The following is an 18,118-nucleotide window of genomic DNA, read 5'->3' on the forward strand; positions in this document are numbered from 1 at the left end:
GTTCTGTTTTGTGGATGTGAAACGTGGACAATAAAAGTTAAAAACCTACATAGATTAGAAGCGTTGGTTATGTGGTGTTACCGCCGCATGCTCAAATTTTCTTCAAAAGCAAACTCTGACTATTATCACACATAATTCCAGATTAAGAACTATAAGCTCGAAAAACAATAGTTATCTACAAAATATACAGAAACAAAAAGTATATTTATAAAATTATATACCTGTGAAGCAATTAGGATATGTTCACCAAAGGGCGCTAGGTATTTTTGGCAATTTTGGGTTATGTCTTTTAATGCCATCGTGGCACTGGTTGATACTTCAGGATTGCCTAATCCCGTGAGTACTAACGGAAAAATATTTTCCAGTAAGTCCGGATGATCCATAAACCATTCTGAAAAGGCACCTAAAATAAAGAATGTCATATATAACATCGGAAGTAATTTCCGGAGTACCTGGTGCAAGGGTACCTACTGTTTACCTCGTCTTGTGGAGTTTTCGGCAAAAAATGTATTAAAAAATTAGTCAAAAAAATTACTCGGGTGTTTTTGGGGTCGCTAACGACGAATATGACATCGGAAGCGATCTCCGGAATACCTGGTGCCCAGGGTACCTACTTCTTATGGAGTTTTCGGCAAATTCATTAAAAAATTAGGCAATAATCATTACTTGGGGTTTTTGGGGTCTCTGACGACGAATATGATATCGGAAGTGATCTTCGGTGTACCTGGTGCCCAGGGTACCTACTGTTTATCTCGTAACTAATGATGTTTGACTAATTGTTTAATGCATTTGCGGAAAACTCCAGAAAACGAGGTAAACAGTAGGTACCCTGGGTACCAGGTACTCCGTAGATCACTTCTGATGTCATATTCGTCATCAGCGACCCAAAAACCCCCGCGTAATGATTTTTGGCTAATTTTTTAATGAATTTGCTGAAAACTCCATAAGAAGTAGGTACCCTGGGCACCAGGTATTCCGGAGATCGCTTCCGATGTCATATTCGTCGTTAGCGACCCCAAAAATCCCCAGAGTAATTATTTTTGACTAATTTTTTTGCTGAAAACTCCACAAGAGAGCTAAATAGTAGGTACTCTGGGCAACAAGTACTCCGAAAATCACTTCCGATGTCATATTCGTCGTTAGCGGCCCCAAAAACCCCCGAGTAATGATTTTTGACTAATTTTTTAATGAATTTTAATGACGAGGTAAACAGTAGGTACCCTTGGCAAAAGGTACTCCGGAGTTCACTTTTGACGTCATATTCGTTTTCAGCGACCCCAAAAACACCCGAGTAACAAAATTGAACTAATTTTCGCCGATAATTGACGAGTTCTGATTGTTTTATTGTCTGATTGAGATGCACTTTAAGAATGCATTTTTTGTACGCAGTTTTTCAATATTATATCATGGCTCCGGTTCACAAAGTTTCCTAGCGCATTCACGAATCGAATGCAAAAAGAATTATTAAGATCCGTCTTGTCCTTTTTTTTCGGAGGTAAGGCCAATTTTAGTGCTTTATCGCTTCGTCTATAAGTTAGGTATTGAAAGTTTTTCTTACCTACAGTTTCTAAAGCAGTCGCCATAACCTTTATGTGTAGTTCGTTAAATGGTATGTTCTTTATCGTGGTCATCAATTTGGGTAAGTAAAGGTTCTCATATTCAATACTCTCAGCGACAGCTCCAAAAGCATGAAGGACGGTTTCTACTTCGTTCCATTGAACAGGTACACTTGAATTGTTTGTCCTAAAAAGGATTATTGTACTTTTAAGTTAATATACTAATATACTGTATCGGACAGAATTTAAAGTGGGATGCGCTTACAATGGTAGGATGCGAGGGAAATATATTTAAAACGATAGAGCAATATTAGAAGGCGGGACCAATAAATGAGGTCATTTCGTAGGTTTGTTGCTGTAAGAGCAGCGTTGTCATGTCATCGAAGTAGAGATTTAACATATCGGAAAAAAACGGGAAAAATTGGGGAAAAACTAGTTTTTTTCCCGACCATTGGAAAAAATGGGAAAATTTATAGCTATTTGTATAACAAGGGAGGAAAGTGCTACTGTTCCTCCCGAGAATGAAGTTTACTGCCCGACGCGTAGCGGAGGGCAGTAAACATTCGAGGGAGGAAAAGGCACTTTACTCCCATGTTATACATATGGTTTTTCCACCTTCCTCAAATAACAAGCCATTTTTTCATTTTTACTTAATTTATTTATGTAACTAACCAACAAAATTTATTAAAACTAAAACTAACAAGTAGGTACAATATAACTGTTAACTGTCAAATATAAGTCAAATTATTAATGTAAACATTGTTAAATCAAAATAACAATTTAATGTTTTTTATCATTCTGCAAAATACAGGGTGTTTTATAAATAAACGTTAAAATGTATAGATACTTACGTAATAGAAAATAGAAATTGTACAGGGCGTCAATAAGTTATATTTCATGAATGAAATACCATGACGTCACTTTTACTTTTCCTCCCTAGGGAGAAAAAGTAAAGTGACGTCATGGTATTTTATTCCTGAAATATAACTTATTGACGCCCTGTACAATACCTATTTTCTATTACGTAAGTATCTATACGTTTTAACGTTTATCTAAAAACACTCTGTATTTTGCAGAATGGTAAAAAAACAGTAAATTGTTATTCTGATTTAACAATGTTTAAATTAATAATTTGACTTATATTTGACAGTTAACAGTTATATTGTACACTTCGCGTCAAAAAAAAACTGGTACAACTCTTATAACCCACGGTTATTAGACTTTATTACGGTTGTCTTGTCCGACGGTGGTGGGGAGACTTATATTTTTGACTTTACGTCACAAGAGTTTACATTCCAATATTTTTAAATTATTTTCGATCATTGAATGTGTGTTATTGTGTATATATGTGTATTATTTGTGTTATTATGAAATAATAAGACAAATAGTTCACATTTTATCTTATACCGGGTGGTGAATCGTAAAAAGGGCCATAGGAAACTCAATGCAAAATTCTGAATTGTTGAATTCCTGCTTCCCTAGTTATTCTACATCAAAAGTCATGAGAGAATACTTGTAGAGAATTAAAATCTGTATTAAAATCAAAAGTTAAAATTGTTCTACGATTTAAATGGATTCCAAAATTTTGAAAAATATGATCCATTTGCCACAATAGGTATGCGTGTAAAAGTAAGGCCACACGTTACTATTTAACTGACAGTGCTCACACCATTGACTGAATAAAAAAATCTTTATTATTAATCCTTTCTCCGCAACTGAGGGTATCTTATCAACTGTATTGTTTTTAAACAATAGATGATAAAATAAAAATATTACAGTTCAAAAATGTGAACATTATTGCATTGTGTGTGGCCTAAGTTTGGGCTGAAAACTAAAATGTATTACATTTTTACAAAATTTTGGAATATGTTTAATTACGTAGACCAATTTTAACAGTTATTTCCAATACAGATTTAAATCCTCTTCAAATAGTTTCTAATGTCTTTTGATGTAAAATAATTATTAGGGAAGCTGGAATTCAACAGTTCAGAATTTTACATTGAGTTAATGCAAAACTTTGACGCATGTCAAAATTCTCAATGTGTTTTAATTGTATTCAATTTTTTCGAATCCTGAGAAAACTAATAAATATTTTTGAAAAATTTAAACTCAGAATGAAAGACTACATTATTTCCGAGGGCTGAAAGTCCCTGAAAACCTCTATAATGTTTATTTTAATTAGTTAAAGGGCTGAAAATAAAAGAGAAGTGTGATATTTAATTTCAAATATTTCATTCAATAGAATCTGCTTGTTTATTCTAAGGGGCTTTCCGCCCTCGGTAATAATGTAATCTTGCATCCTGCGTTTAAATTTTTCTAAAATACTTGGTTTTCTCAGGATTCGAAAAAAATCATATTACGATTCAAATGACGGTAAACTCTCGTGACGTAATCTCACCCTTAATGTTCATTGGTTAGTCGATTTAGGCAACCGTAGTAATGTCTAAGAACCGTGCTTATAACCGAAAATCGTGTTTTTCAAGTTGTGTAAGTTGATCTTGTCACAAGTGTCATTCTAATTTCTAGGGCAACGTTGCCAGTTCAACGAAAATATTATATCAAACTAGGTAAAAACGGGGCTGAGCGACAGACCGCATTTTTTAATGTTCTAAAAACTAAAACAATGATAATTTTCCGTCATCTCAATTAAGTATCCATACATTGATTCGTGTTTTATTATAATTTATGAAAATATTTCAATTCAAAAATAATGATAGATATAAATCTTGACATGACTTTAAATTATTATGTTTAATGTCAAATCGAGAGGTGTGATTGGTTTCTCGTAAATTGTAGGACAAAACTGCATTAAGTTGTGTAGAATTAATAAAACACACTGGAAAAATTAAAAATTTAATTTGAAATTAATACAAAATGAATAACTTTTACAGTGAACAAGTATGGAATTTAAATATATGTATGTATTACAATTCGAAATATTACGTTATTTTTTTGTATTTAGATTTAGTGCAATTTCGTTATCCGTGATGGCAACAACGAAGTGATTCACGAACAATAATTGTCAGTCTGAACACAGGTTTACATTGGGAAAAAAAGTGTACCAGTTTTATATGACGCGAAGTGTATCTACTTGTTAGTTTTAGTTCTAATACATTTTGTTGGTTAGTTACATAAATAAAGTAAAAATGAAAAAATGACTTGTTATTTGAGGAAGGTGGAAAAACCATATGTATAACATGGGAGTAAAGTGCCTTTTCCTCCCTTGAATGATTACTGCCCTCCGCTACGCGTCGGCCAGTAAACTTCATTCTCGGGAGGAAAAGTATCACTTTCCTCCCTTGTTATACAAATAGCTATTTCATAGAGACTTAAAAGGGTGAAAAGTAGAAATTTTAAACTCATTTAAATATATTTTGTAATAATGATAAATATCTAAGATATAAGTACAAACATGTATATGGAGTCAAAAATTATAATTATTATCTAATAATTCAAAGTATGAACACCGAAACTTCAAACGTAGAAAGCACATTATTTAACCAAAGCGCTCAGTGGTATATTTTCATTTGAGTCTGAATCTTCAGACCAAGCATCTGATTCTGACTCGATCTCCGCCTGATCATCCTGGGTGGATAAAACAACATGATTTTTGTCAGTCTCTTCTAAAAGTGGATCTGGTCTCGTATCATAAATGAATATCTGTTTTTCGTTTATAACCAAATTTAAATGAATAGCAACAACTTCTGAATTTTATTTTGTGATAATTATATTTATTTTGCTTGTATGTATGAGGCAGTGTAAAGACCAGTTTCTTTCTGAAGAGGCGGAAGATGGAGATCCATTTAAAATTCGGGAGGCAATTGGCATAAGTGGCTGCGATGTACACAAACCTTGCCACCATATAAGGATGAGTACTATTCGCACTATCCCATAAAGAATTTCGATTAAAAGAATCCAGTTTTTGTTCTAAATTGGGCCACATTTGCCACCACCTTCCCTACATTGGGTTTAGTGAAAAAGATATTTCAGAAATATAAGCCTATAGCTTCCATGAGTTGGTCTTCATTCAATTGTTCTTCTTTAAAGAGAGCACCAAGGAGATTGGCTGCAAAGTGAATCGGCTTAGAACAAAATTCGTAGCGTTCTACAACATATTTTAGCAAGCTTTCGATAAGAGAACTAGTCTGGTCAACTTGTTGGTGAATATTTAATATATGTAATCGGTTCGCTAAACTCAGACACAACTGGCTAGTGATTTTAGTAAGTAAAATTTTTGGTTTTTGGCCAATTTTGCCAAAATTACTAACTATTTAGTAATTATTATCTATTTAGTTATTTTTTTTTGCCAATTTTACGAAATTGGCAAAATTACTTACTAAAATCACTAGCCAGTTGTGTCTGAGTTTAGCGAACCGACTATATTGTGTCTTTTATATACTTAGAGACAAAAGGCACTTCTGATAATATAGATATATCCGATTCTACTAAATTTATCATGTTGATACGTTATGCAGAATTTGTTTAGTAGGTATGTATATTGTAACAAATTTCAATTTTTCCTTTTTTTCCTGAAAAAAAAACAGGTTTTTCCTGCACCCAATTTTTCCGGAAATTTTAAATCTACATCGAAGTCAGAAAATCGTATGCCGTTGTTCAACTTATCGTATTTTATGGTACGGATTATCGTACTTATATTCTATTATTCTATTCAACAAAAAATAATATATTTAATTTCTTATACAAGAAACAGTCGAAGACACAGAAACAAATGAATTATTTAAAAAGAAAAAACTCAAAATTACTTTTGAAAATTGTCTTTCACAACTTGCATTTGAATGAAGTAAAACCAACACAGACTCAAATCAGAAAATAAGAACTACCGTCAAAATGTTTTATTTGACCCACTTTCAACTATAGGGTGGCCGGTAAGTACCTTTACACTAATGAATTGTTTTGTTATACTACAGAGGGAAAAAATAATAACACAATTTTGTTTGTAACTTATTTATTAATTATTTATTTATCTAACACATCGGTGTGCATACCTCAGCGTGTCAGGAGTTACTGACGTAAACATATCTACGTCTTCTAACCTCCTCTTTAATGAAATCCCCCATTGCATTGTGCAGCGTTGTCAAATCGGTACTTCTTAGAGGCCAAGGAATTGGAGGGCCTCACCCAATCCATCGGTCCGGGAAGAGTTCATTCAGGGGTTTGCGAACAATGAGAGAAAAATGGGATGAGGGGCCATCTTGTTGAAAATAAACAGTATCAGCTGTCACTGATAAACAGTATCAGTTCAGGGCAGTAAACAACCATGAGCTGTCAATTGCGGTAGTAACCACTCATTGATTATCTGCAAATAAGTGTATTAAGTTATGGAGCCTTCAAAAAAATATGGCCCAAGCAGATAAGTTGAAGTAATTCCAGCCCATCTCATAACATGAGGCGGGTTTTTTCACTTCCTCAAAGAAATCAGGGTTGTCCTTTGCCCAGAAATAAACTTACTCACTTGTGGCCGCCATCATATGTAGTCACAACTATTGTTGTCTGTCTGCGTGACCAAACATGTGCCCTTGACGATGCGGATGCGCCGGAACGCAAATAAACATTGGCGCAATGTTGAAACAGTATTATTATTATTAGTGTAAAGGACTTTCCGGCCATCTTATAGAATTCATCCAGATCTTCGAATTGTATTGGCATATCCTGATACTGTTGAAGTTTCCTCCATTAGCAATCGCTCTTGTGCATCGTTTTTAGATCTTGAGGATTAAGAGGATTGAATCTGCAAAGTCATTTCTTTTTTACTTCCATACAAGCTGTAATCAGGCCGTAGTAGCTCAGACTGTAGGATGTCTGACTTCCACGCAGGTAGACCGGGGATTGAGTCTGAGTCCCAGCGCCGGTGAGGACATCTAGACATTTTTAAAAATGTCTAAAGGCCCCAGGTCGACTATAGACTGAATAAAATGAGTACCTTGGATAAAACCAGGGGTAATAATAGGCGGTTGAAGCGTAGCACTGGCCATGTTACCTTCCTTTTATACCGTAGGCCCTAGAGATTAGCAGACTACCCTGCTATAATCCCAAAGTCGCGTTAGCGGTATAAAACGGGAGACTATTATTATACAAGCTGTAATCAAGAAACACCTACATCTTTCGTAAAAATCCCGTTTCAATTCATCTCCCAAATCAATAATATTTTGCGACACCGGAATTCCTAGATACATCTTGCTGTTTTGGAATGTCTCGAGGATCACTAATTATTTTAATATTAGTTTGTCTCACATATTTTGCCCTGAAAAGGGCATTTTAAAACAACTGCTGGCAACGTGGTCTATTTTTCAGGCCCAGATAACAAAAGTACAAATGGAGTCGCAATAACTGTACCCTCTAAACTTAACGACTGCATAATTGAATATCCACCAATACCCTACACCTTGTCCAGGTATACGCTCCTACAAGAGCTGCACAAGAAGAAGACATCAACAGGTTCTATGGTCGTCTAGAAGAAACTGTTCGCGCTATTCCTAATCGTGAACTCGTTATAATTTTAGGAGATTTTAACGCCAAAGTGGGGTCATCTAATGAAAATATTGAAGGAGTGCTGGGCAAAAATGGACTGGGACAGAGAAATGAGAATGGCGACCATCTAGTGGAGTTCTGTGTAGAACAACATCTTACAATTACAAACACGTCATATCAACATCATCCACGGAGATTATACACATGGCGCAGCCCAGATGGACGAACAAGGAATCAAATAGACTACATCCTAATAAGATCAAGATGGAAGTCGTAGTCCATCAACTGTAAAACATATCCTGGCGCAGACTGTGGAAGCGATCATCAACTCCTGGTATTGAACGTTCGACTTCGTTTTAAAGTCCACAAAAGAAGACCCCAGAGAAAAGTCATGTCTCTAAATCCATCAAAAATCAATGACTTCCAACAAAACCTAGAAGATGCTCTTTCTTTAGACCAAGTAGATAGTGACCCTGAGAGCACTTGGATCTATCTCAAAGATAAGGTAATCGAGGCTGCAAAAGACTGTGAGGAAGCGGGTTCCACTGGCCGTAAGCCATGGATATCCGATAATACGTGGACTGTGATTCAACGCAGAAAAGAACATAAAACTAGATACGGAACAAACGATGAATACAGAGCGTTATCGAGAGAAATCAGAAAACAGTGCCGCAAAGATAAAGCTGATTACATCTCTCAAATATGCAGAGAGATAGAGGAACATGGCTGTCGAAATGAACCGAGGGACTTATTCCAGAAGATCAAACTCCTTACCAAAGAATTTAAACCTCAAACGTGGTCTGTAATAGATAAGGAAGGTAATTTAAAGACCGATACTGATGAAATATTGGAAACATGGCGAAACTACTGCGGCGAGCTATATAAAAATAACGAGGTATCAGCATAAAATCAGTGGCCGTCTGACTACCTAATGTCTTACTCGCTGAAGTCAAAGATGCAATTAAATCACTAAAGAGAAATACATCCCCAGGCATTGATTCAATACCATGTGAAATACTACAGTTACTAGGTGACAAAGGATTACATATCATCCATTCTATCTGTGTCGCTGTTTGGAATTCAGGAAAATGACCATCTGATTGGTGTACCTCATTTATATCCCACTACACAAAAAAGGAACTACTACCAGATGTGAAAACTACCGCACACTGTCACTAATAACACATGCTAGTAAAATCTTGTTGCATATCATCAAAAACAAATTAAAAACCTATCTACATTACCAAATACCCCAGGAACAAGCGGGGTTTGTAAAGGGTAAAGGTACAAGGGAACAAATCCTGAACCTGAGACAACTCATTGAAAAGTCTAGAGAATTTCAAGTACCTATGATTATGCGCTTCGTTGACTACCAAAAGGCATTTTATTGTGTAAGCTGGATAAATCTGTGGTCAATTTTAATAGAAATGGGCGCACCAATGCCCCTGGTGACACTTATTAAAAATCTGTACCAGTCTAATATAGCGACAGTACGACTAGATCAGAAGTTCTCAAACCAATTCAAGACCGAGAGAGGTGTTAGACAAGGATGCGTGTTGTCACCTGACTTATTTAACATTTATGGTGAACATGTCATGAGGATGATTTTAGAAGGATGGGCCGGTGGAGTAACAGTAGCTGGTACGAAAATCTCCAATTTAAGATTTGCTGATGACACTACACTTATAGCAGCAAATGAGCAAGAAATGTTTGATCTTCTGCGAAGAGTTGAGTACGAAAGCAATAAAGTTGGTCTGAAAATCAATAAAGCTAAGACAACAATAATGGTGATCGACAGATTTGATACTATTCAACTGACTAACATATTACAGGAATACCAGATAGTAAACACCTTTGTCTATCTCGGGTCTCGTATAACTAACGATGGTAACTGTGAAGCAGAAGTTCGGAGACGTATTGGTATGGCAAAAAATGCGATGAGTCGCCTAACTAAAGTTTGGAAAGACAGATCTATCTCTCAAAATATCATGATGAGACTGGTGAATGCCCTTGTATTCTCAATATTTCTATACGGAGCAGACTTGGACTCTTCGCGCATGCGAGCGCCAAAAAATTGATGCTTTTGAGATGTGGGGCTGGAGAAGAATGCTACGCATACCTTGGACAGCTCCTAGGACAAACGTTTTCATTCTAAACCAACTCAATATTAAAAAAAGGCTGTCTACAATATGTCGGCAACGAATTCTGCAATTCTTTCACGTGGTTCGCAGAGGTGACGACAGTTTGGAGAGATTAACTGTTTCTGGAAACGTTCCGGGGAGAAGATCAAAAGGACGATCACCAACTAGATGGTCTGACCAAATAAAGCATTCAGCTGGAAACTCATTCTGCGAAGCTCTTAGAGCAGCTGAAGATAGAGACCAATGGAGAAACATTGTTAGGAATATTGGAAGAAATCACGATCGTCAGTAATGGGGAAACGACAGGAGAGAGAGAGCCTCTGCTATCCAATTGGTCACAATTCTTTTCAGGTCATCGGTCAATTACGTTGGGGGCCTTCCCCGACTTCGCTTGTCTGCCCATGCTCTTTACTCAAGCAACCACTTTGTACATCTGTCGTCTTTCATTCTTGCAACACGTCCCGTCCATCTCCATTTTTGCCTTGCCTTGCATAAAAAATAGATCTTTATACATTGGGATTATTTCTTTGCGCAACTTTGTAATAACTACTTTATCGCTTTGAAATATTTTTTTAATTCCACAAATTTTGGTAAAACTCATTCCAAAAATAGTTAAAAAAGCTTACATTTCAATTCATCCACTTTTGCGTTGCTTTAAGATGTTGAAGTTTAATGCACGAGATTTGTTTCTTTTCATTTCAACGTTTGTAGGTTACACGAGATAATCAACATAAAAATTTAAAGACGATGATCATAGCATCAACTCAAATTATCGTATATTTTACTATTATGGTATACATACCAGAATATGTTGCGGACAAAGTTAAAATTATCGTATAAATTCTCGTATACCTGACAACGCAGGATGTTATTTTAAACATTGTTAAATTCGATAAATGATTTTATTAATATCTGTCTATTACCACGATCATGGCAGTAAATGTAAAAAAAAAGAAAGGCCTGAGGGACCGATTTTTGAAGTTATACTTCTTTAGGCGCGCTGGGAGTAAATTTGTATGTGCGCGAATTCATCAAAAGTCTTGGTCCTCAAACGTTATACGTGCTCTGATTGGGTAATTACAATGACCTGTCAACAATTGTTCAATATGTCGGTTATTTTATTAATACGTCAATGGTTATGGGTAAACAAATGTTGTGTATATTAGTTTTTATTGTTGTGGAGACACAGACAAAAGCAAGTTTATAATTGTAGTGACTTTTTAAATAGTTTTTAAAAGCAACAGGTACGTAATTGTAAATGTTTCAGTATTGTAATAAAAAATTACATATTTAGGTACATACTTACCTATTTGTAAAATGTACCTACCTAGTAGGTACTATGTTTTGTTGTATTTTAATATTTTAATTCCACCAAAATCAAACTAATTTGATTAAATTCAGAACTGTCAAACAGTAAAACGTTCAGTTGGCCTATCTTCCCACATGACGGATGTGTGTAAGTGGGTAAATGAGTAGAGGCTTCGATTACAAATCTAAGCATACTAACAAGCGCGGGTTCGAATCCCAATGCAAGTTTTTATTATTTTATTTTTTTATACATTTTATGATTGTAAGTATATTTGTTATATGTATTTTTTTTTTCAGAAAATGCGTATTTTTGATAACAATAATTATTATTGTTCAGAAATCATATCTTTGTGGCATTTTTCAATGTGTTTGTGTGTGTTTTATTCTTTTATTTTTTTTTTAATTTTTGGTATTATTTTAATAAATATTTTAAAATTTTTGGAAAGTAGTAAGTATTCAAATTAGTTTAATATTTAAATAAAATATAAATAAACTGTTTAAAGTACATATATCAATTTCGTTGAAATCACATAATAGAAGTACATATAACTTCTTACGTGCGTACAAAGTACATACACATTCTTTTTTTTTAATATGGCAGTCAACGTGTTAAGTGGAAATATAATACTAGTATTCTTGTTCTCATGATCATTTTTCAGTGCGTCACAGTTTTTCGATTTCTCTCTAATGCATTAAGTTTGATGAGACGGAAAAAGCGGTAGCTCCGTGATTAAACACAAAAATAATGCAGCATTACAATGGTTATATACATAAGATGTCTATTCCTAACTTACGTTTGATTCGTTGATATTTAGAATGCGCGTTTTTTCTAGCCAATCAAATACACGTATTACGAACATTTGACGAAAACTTCGTCCATTTTGGCCATTTTTTAGAAGTGTCAAAGAGTCAAGTGACGGTTATTATTCAGGTCAGTATTTTGTGTACCTGTCATTTTGAAATTTCGAATTCGACTTCCCTTGTGTTAAACAACGTTTTTGTGCATTATTTTGTGTTTTGGTTTAGAATTTAGTTCGTTAAAAGTTAGTTTTGTATTTTGGTTTAGAATTTAATTCGTTAGAAGTTAGTTTATACTCCAGGTCTTTATGCAAGAAAAATATCCATAGTAAGGAGACGTAACTCATGGCTGAAGAACCTTAGGAAATGGTTTGGATGTAATAACAATGAATTATTTAGAGCCGCGGTTTCAGAAATAAAGATCGCTCTGATGATTATCAACTTTTGAAGCGGAGACAGCACCTAGAGAAGAAGATAAAAACACAGTTTATGGATAGTTTTGTGTCATTTTTTAATGTTTCCATATTTATAAATTTAATTAACATTATTGTTTACTTTTTAATTTTATTCCCCTTTATAAAAAAACCTACATGTTAACATTGTGTAAAAATCAAATCTACTAAATTACTAATTAGTTTAATTCCACAAGCTTTTCACCTATGGCTAAGTACGATTCTGGCATCTGTCAGATTCGTCAATAATTACATGAAATAAGTCTCGACACACCCAATACAGTATATGACGTCATAATTAATGACGCACTGAAAAATGATCATGAGAACAAGAATATTGCTATTAGTATCTCTCGCTAATTTTGTAATAATAACTGTAAATTGTTTTCGTATCTTTATCTTTACCGTATATTATGTATTTATTCCTTCCTTTTCTATACAGCTTTTATAAGAAATAATTTTCAAAACATGTATCGAAACATTAGAAAATTATATTCAACTAATTTACCTTAAAGCTTCAGTCAGTTTCGTCATTAAAATATCCAACATTTCCAAGTTAAGGACTACGTAACAATACATGAATGTGTCGGCTATGTCTTGTCTGTAACACCTAAATACTTCTTTATCATCTAAACTCCAGTTGTTATCATCAACTACTGGAAACATTGATTTCCTCAACATTACACAGACTAGATCTCTGTAATACGGTTTTACTGTCAGAATGAGGGAGGCACATTCAGGAGCTTCCAAAGAAATTATGTCGTCCTAGTACAAAAAGTATTTTTATTAGTATTTTATGAGTGTTATTAAAAGTCTAAGTTTTCAATCTAATAGCACATAAAATAACACCAAAAATATTACTATACATCCCACCGGATTGAAAACAATGGGAACCTTCTCTGGTTACACCTCCGAGGCTTCTAAATTTGCAAGCCATAACGGATGCTGAGACTAAAGAAGATGAGGGAATTTTCCAATTTATAATTCACGTTCCAACTATACACAAGGCCAATCAAAATTAGGTAATAAAAACTAAAATAAATCTTAAGTCCTCACCTGCAAAGTGTACCAAAATCCAAAAGTAAGTGTGCTGCTAGACTCATCTATAGGATAGAAACCAGGTAAATTTGAACATTTCAGTATGAAATTTAACAAATCAAAGCAAACTCGTTGTGCTTCAGGATCTTGTGATTTTAAATTGTCAATAAAAACTCTGGAGTGAGTGTCACCTATAGCTATTACTAAACCGTATAATGTGGCTACAACATCCTGAAATTAAAATAAATCGTAAGCATATGTGTGGTTGTGAGGAACTTTATGATGGGATGTAGGATACGTTCTTTGTTGACGCGTTTGACGAGCAAAATTTAGTTCCAATGCTGTTTAAATCCATTAATTTTTTTCTAATCCTAAGAAAACTAATAGCTATTTTTGAAAAATTTAAACGCCGAATGAAAGATTACATCATTACCGAGAGTAGAAAGTCCCTGAAAACTTTATTTATATATTTATTTTAATAAGTTACAGGGGTGAAAACGAAGAGAAAATTATGTGTGATTTTTAATTTCAAATATCTCATTCAAAAGAAAACTTTTTGTTTATTCAAAGGGACTTTCTACCAGTGTTGCCAACCGCATTTCTCTAGATTATCCGATGATCGCTCGAAAAAGATCCGATTTGTCACGAAAATATACGCTCATAGGCGTAACCAAGGGGGGTTGGGGATTATAACCCACCCCCCATTTGGATGTACTTTGGGCTCTCTACGCTTAACACCATTAATATTACATACCCCTCAGAGGGGGGCGACCCAAAATAGTGACAACTCTACATTATCGATAATAATCTACGAGAAGTGCAGGGTAAATTGAGAGACCATCCAGTAGTTGTAACCCCCCCTTAGGATAATCCTGGTTTCTTTTATCTTTTTTTATATTGAATACATTACTGAAAACCATTTGTACACTCTACACTAGCGTTTGAAAATGGTAGAATGAATAGCAATGAAATTACTTTTTTTAAATAAGGAAACAAATATATGAGGCGCTCAGAGCAACAGTGGCCTTACCCACATCCTACAATTTTACCAAAACGCTTTTAATTACATTAAAGTTATCCCTTATATAAATATTTTCAGATGCAGAGTAGATCAACCAATAGTTTCTTGAGCCAATCTTCATCTGAAAATACTAACTAATGCATAACTTTAACGTAGTAAAAGCGTTTTGGCAAAATTGTGTGATGTGGGTTAGGCAACTGTTGCTCTGAGCGCCTCATATGTTAGCTTCATTTTTTAATTTTACCATTTATCCATTATAAAAAAGTATTTTCACAAACCAAAACTTATTTCAACAGACGTTTACTTAAGCATTGCACTGTACCTACATAAAATAAAACTAAATTGTGCAATAGCTATCAAAGACAAAAAACCAATAAATAAAATCGGACGGCAGAATCCTTGTTTTTGAAATTTGAATTGGATCAGTATGCCTTAAGTGTAAACATTTGTGCACTCAAATTCTAAACAAAACAATTCGCACAGGTCCCTTTTGTCCCTTATTATCTTAGATAATTAGATACCATGAAAAGTATCGGGTGTCGCTAACATTCATCCAATATATAGGCTACTTATAGAAATTTGGGTGGAACCAAAGAAAATTAATGTGTTGGGAATATATGAATGAGAAGCGGATTTTTTTTAAGTTATTTTTGTTATTAGTCTATTATAGTAGATTGGTAGATACACTGAAAAATATACGCAAATATCCGATTTATTTAAAGATACGCCAGCTCTCAAAAAGATACGCAAATCGGATAATTATACGCCGATTGGCAACACTGCTTTCTACCCTCGGTAATGATATAATCTTTCATTCTGCGTTTAAATTTTTTTTAAAATATTTATTAGTTTTTCCAGGATTTGGAAGAAATGAACACCATGTTTGTGGTGATATTTTCCAAATCGAACATTCGCTATCCTTGTCATATAACGCAATCAGTCGAATATAATGTGGTGACAAGACAGTGACAAACAAGGCTACTAAATATTTGACAGGGCTTCAGGAATATTTTGAGTTGTTTATTAAATAATATTGATAGTGTACTTGATAAATTATTGATTTAAGACATAAAATTAATAAAAAGTTATTTATTCTTTACTAGTTACGGAATAGCGCACAAAATACACCAGGGTATATTTTGTGATCCAAGTATTTTGTTATTATAAGATGTTCAAAATTTATCTAAGCATTCCATAGTAACAATATTATTTTTCTCTTTTTATACCTTTCCTCGATTATTAGTTTTTATTGTACGTATAGTATATAAATTATTGTAATCACTGAATACTAATCAGTTAGTGAAAAATAATCCTATTAATTAACTGAAATAATAATTTAAGCGATTATACAAGTAACGGTTATCCAAGAACATTCAAAAACTGAACGAAATAGCCATCTTTATGTTAATGATGACAATGCCATTGTCAACTAATGTTTACATCTCCATACCAGTGAGAATTTTACTAGACGTAATTTACCGTGTAAAGAAAGAAAAAGTAGGGATAGCCGTAAATTTGCATCTACGCTCTTAAGGCCATCGGTACATAATTCGCAAATATTTTACGGCTATCTCTACCTTTTCTGTCTTTACACGGCAAATTACGTGTAATAAAATTCACACTGGTATAGATATGTAAACATTACTAGAATGACATTCTACTTGAACATGTCATCATTAACTTAAAGAGATGGCTTTTGAATCTTCTTGGATAACTGTTATTTGTATAATTGCAAATTATTAATTCAGTTAATAAATGTGATAATTTTTTCACTAACTATGTATTTAGTGATTGTAATAATTTATATGTAGGTACAACAAAAACTAATATACTCAATCGAGAAAATAGGAAAAAGTGTTAAAGTGATTTTTTAATAATATATTGTTATTGAACGCTTACAATTTTGAACATCTTTAACAACAAAATACTTGGATCACAGAATATATTATCCTGATGTATTCTCTGCTTGGATCTTCCACAAATAATACACCATAAATAAGTTTTTATTAAGTTCACTTCTTAAATCAATTATTCATCAAATACACTGTATATCAATATTATTTAATCAACAACTCAAAATATTCCCGATGCCATGTCAAATATTTAAAATTGTCACTGATTGTCACTGTCTGACTGACAATATGCTGACAATATTCTATTCGACTGAGTGCGTTGTAAGACAAAGATAGATTTGGAAAACATTACCACGGACATTGTGTTCATTTTTTTCCAATCCTGAAAAACCAATAAATATTTTTGAAAAATTTAAACGCAGAATGAAAGACTAAATTATTACCGAGGGCCGAAAGTCCCTTGAAATAAATAAAAAGTTTATTTTGAATGAGATATTTGAAATTAAAAATCACACTAAATTTTCACTTAGTTTTTCACCCCTGTAACTTATTAATATAAACATTATAGAAGTTCTCAGGGACTTTCGGCCCTCGCTAATAACGTAATCTTTCATTGTGCGTTTAAATTTTTCAAAAATACTTATTAGTTTTCTCAGGATTCGAAAAAAAAAATGAATCCCCATTTGAATAGCATTGCAGCCGATTAGGCGCAAGCCTAAAATACTAGAATACTAAAAAAATTTAAAAAAAATTAAAACAAATTAGAAAATTAAAAAAGATCACATCACATGATCTAGGCCTAGGCCATATAAAAGTAGCCAAGCTTAAATCTAGATTGAAAAATTCTTTACATACTCTTCAATGATTGAAAGATAATCAAAACATCAAGAAAAAAATCCTTTACTTACTTTATTCATATCCTGCTGATTCCTTTCCACATCCAATATCTTATCGAATTTGTGAAGTATTTGAGCAGCATATTTAAATACATGATTTTTATACTTGTGGGTGTTAGGATGCTGAAAAATTGCTGTAAGAGCTTCTACTGTTATTTCCATCAAATCCATTTCATCGCCAGATAATCCTTCTGGATCAGACTTATTCCTATAAAAATATTAAAACCCAAAATTTTTAACTCCGTAAATATTTTAAGCTAACTTCAAAATTCAAGTAAATGACACTCAAAACAAGTCATCTCCAAAAATCAATTTATTTACGCAGTAAGTTCACATATCTTTAAACCATGTATATTTCAAAGGGACCGATTGGCTTCACAGACCTTTTCACATATAGCCCAGTCGGGATACCATTTGACCTTGCATTAGGAGCTGCCCAAATTTTATTTTTCTAATCTTTAGGGGGGGTCAATAGTAGTATAAATTTAAAATCTCGACTGAATTTGATCGTTGCGTTAGCCGCCATCTTGATTTTAAACGAGATCCGTTTTTGCTCAATATCTCCG

At 33.7% G+C, this 18,118-nt stretch overlaps 1 protein-coding gene across 1 annotated transcript in view; it reads right to left on the bottom strand.

Moving 5' to 3' along the window:
• The window catches only part of LOC126885261 (importin-13), a 76,516-nt gene that overhangs the window by 44,925 nt on the left and 13,473 nt on the right, over positions 1-18,118 (bottom strand). Inside the window, exons 6-10 of the mRNA XM_050651747.1 lie at positions 17,565-17,760; positions 13,801-14,013; positions 13,253-13,509; positions 1,559-1,743; positions 222-403 (exon numbers count right to left, since the gene is read on the bottom strand). Of these exons, the coding sequence (XP_050507704.1) occupies positions 222-403; positions 1,559-1,743; positions 13,253-13,509; positions 13,801-14,013; positions 17,565-17,760 (1,033 nt within the window). The remainder of the gene's footprint in view (positions 1-221; positions 404-1,558; positions 1,744-13,252; positions 13,510-13,800; positions 14,014-17,564; positions 17,761-18,118) is intronic.

This window comes from Diabrotica virgifera, chromosome 5, assembly GCF_917563875.1.
Source record: "Diabrotica virgifera virgifera chromosome 5, PGI_DIABVI_V3a".
Classification (NCBI taxonomy): Eukaryota; Metazoa; Arthropoda; class Insecta; order Coleoptera; family Chrysomelidae; genus Diabrotica; species Diabrotica virgifera.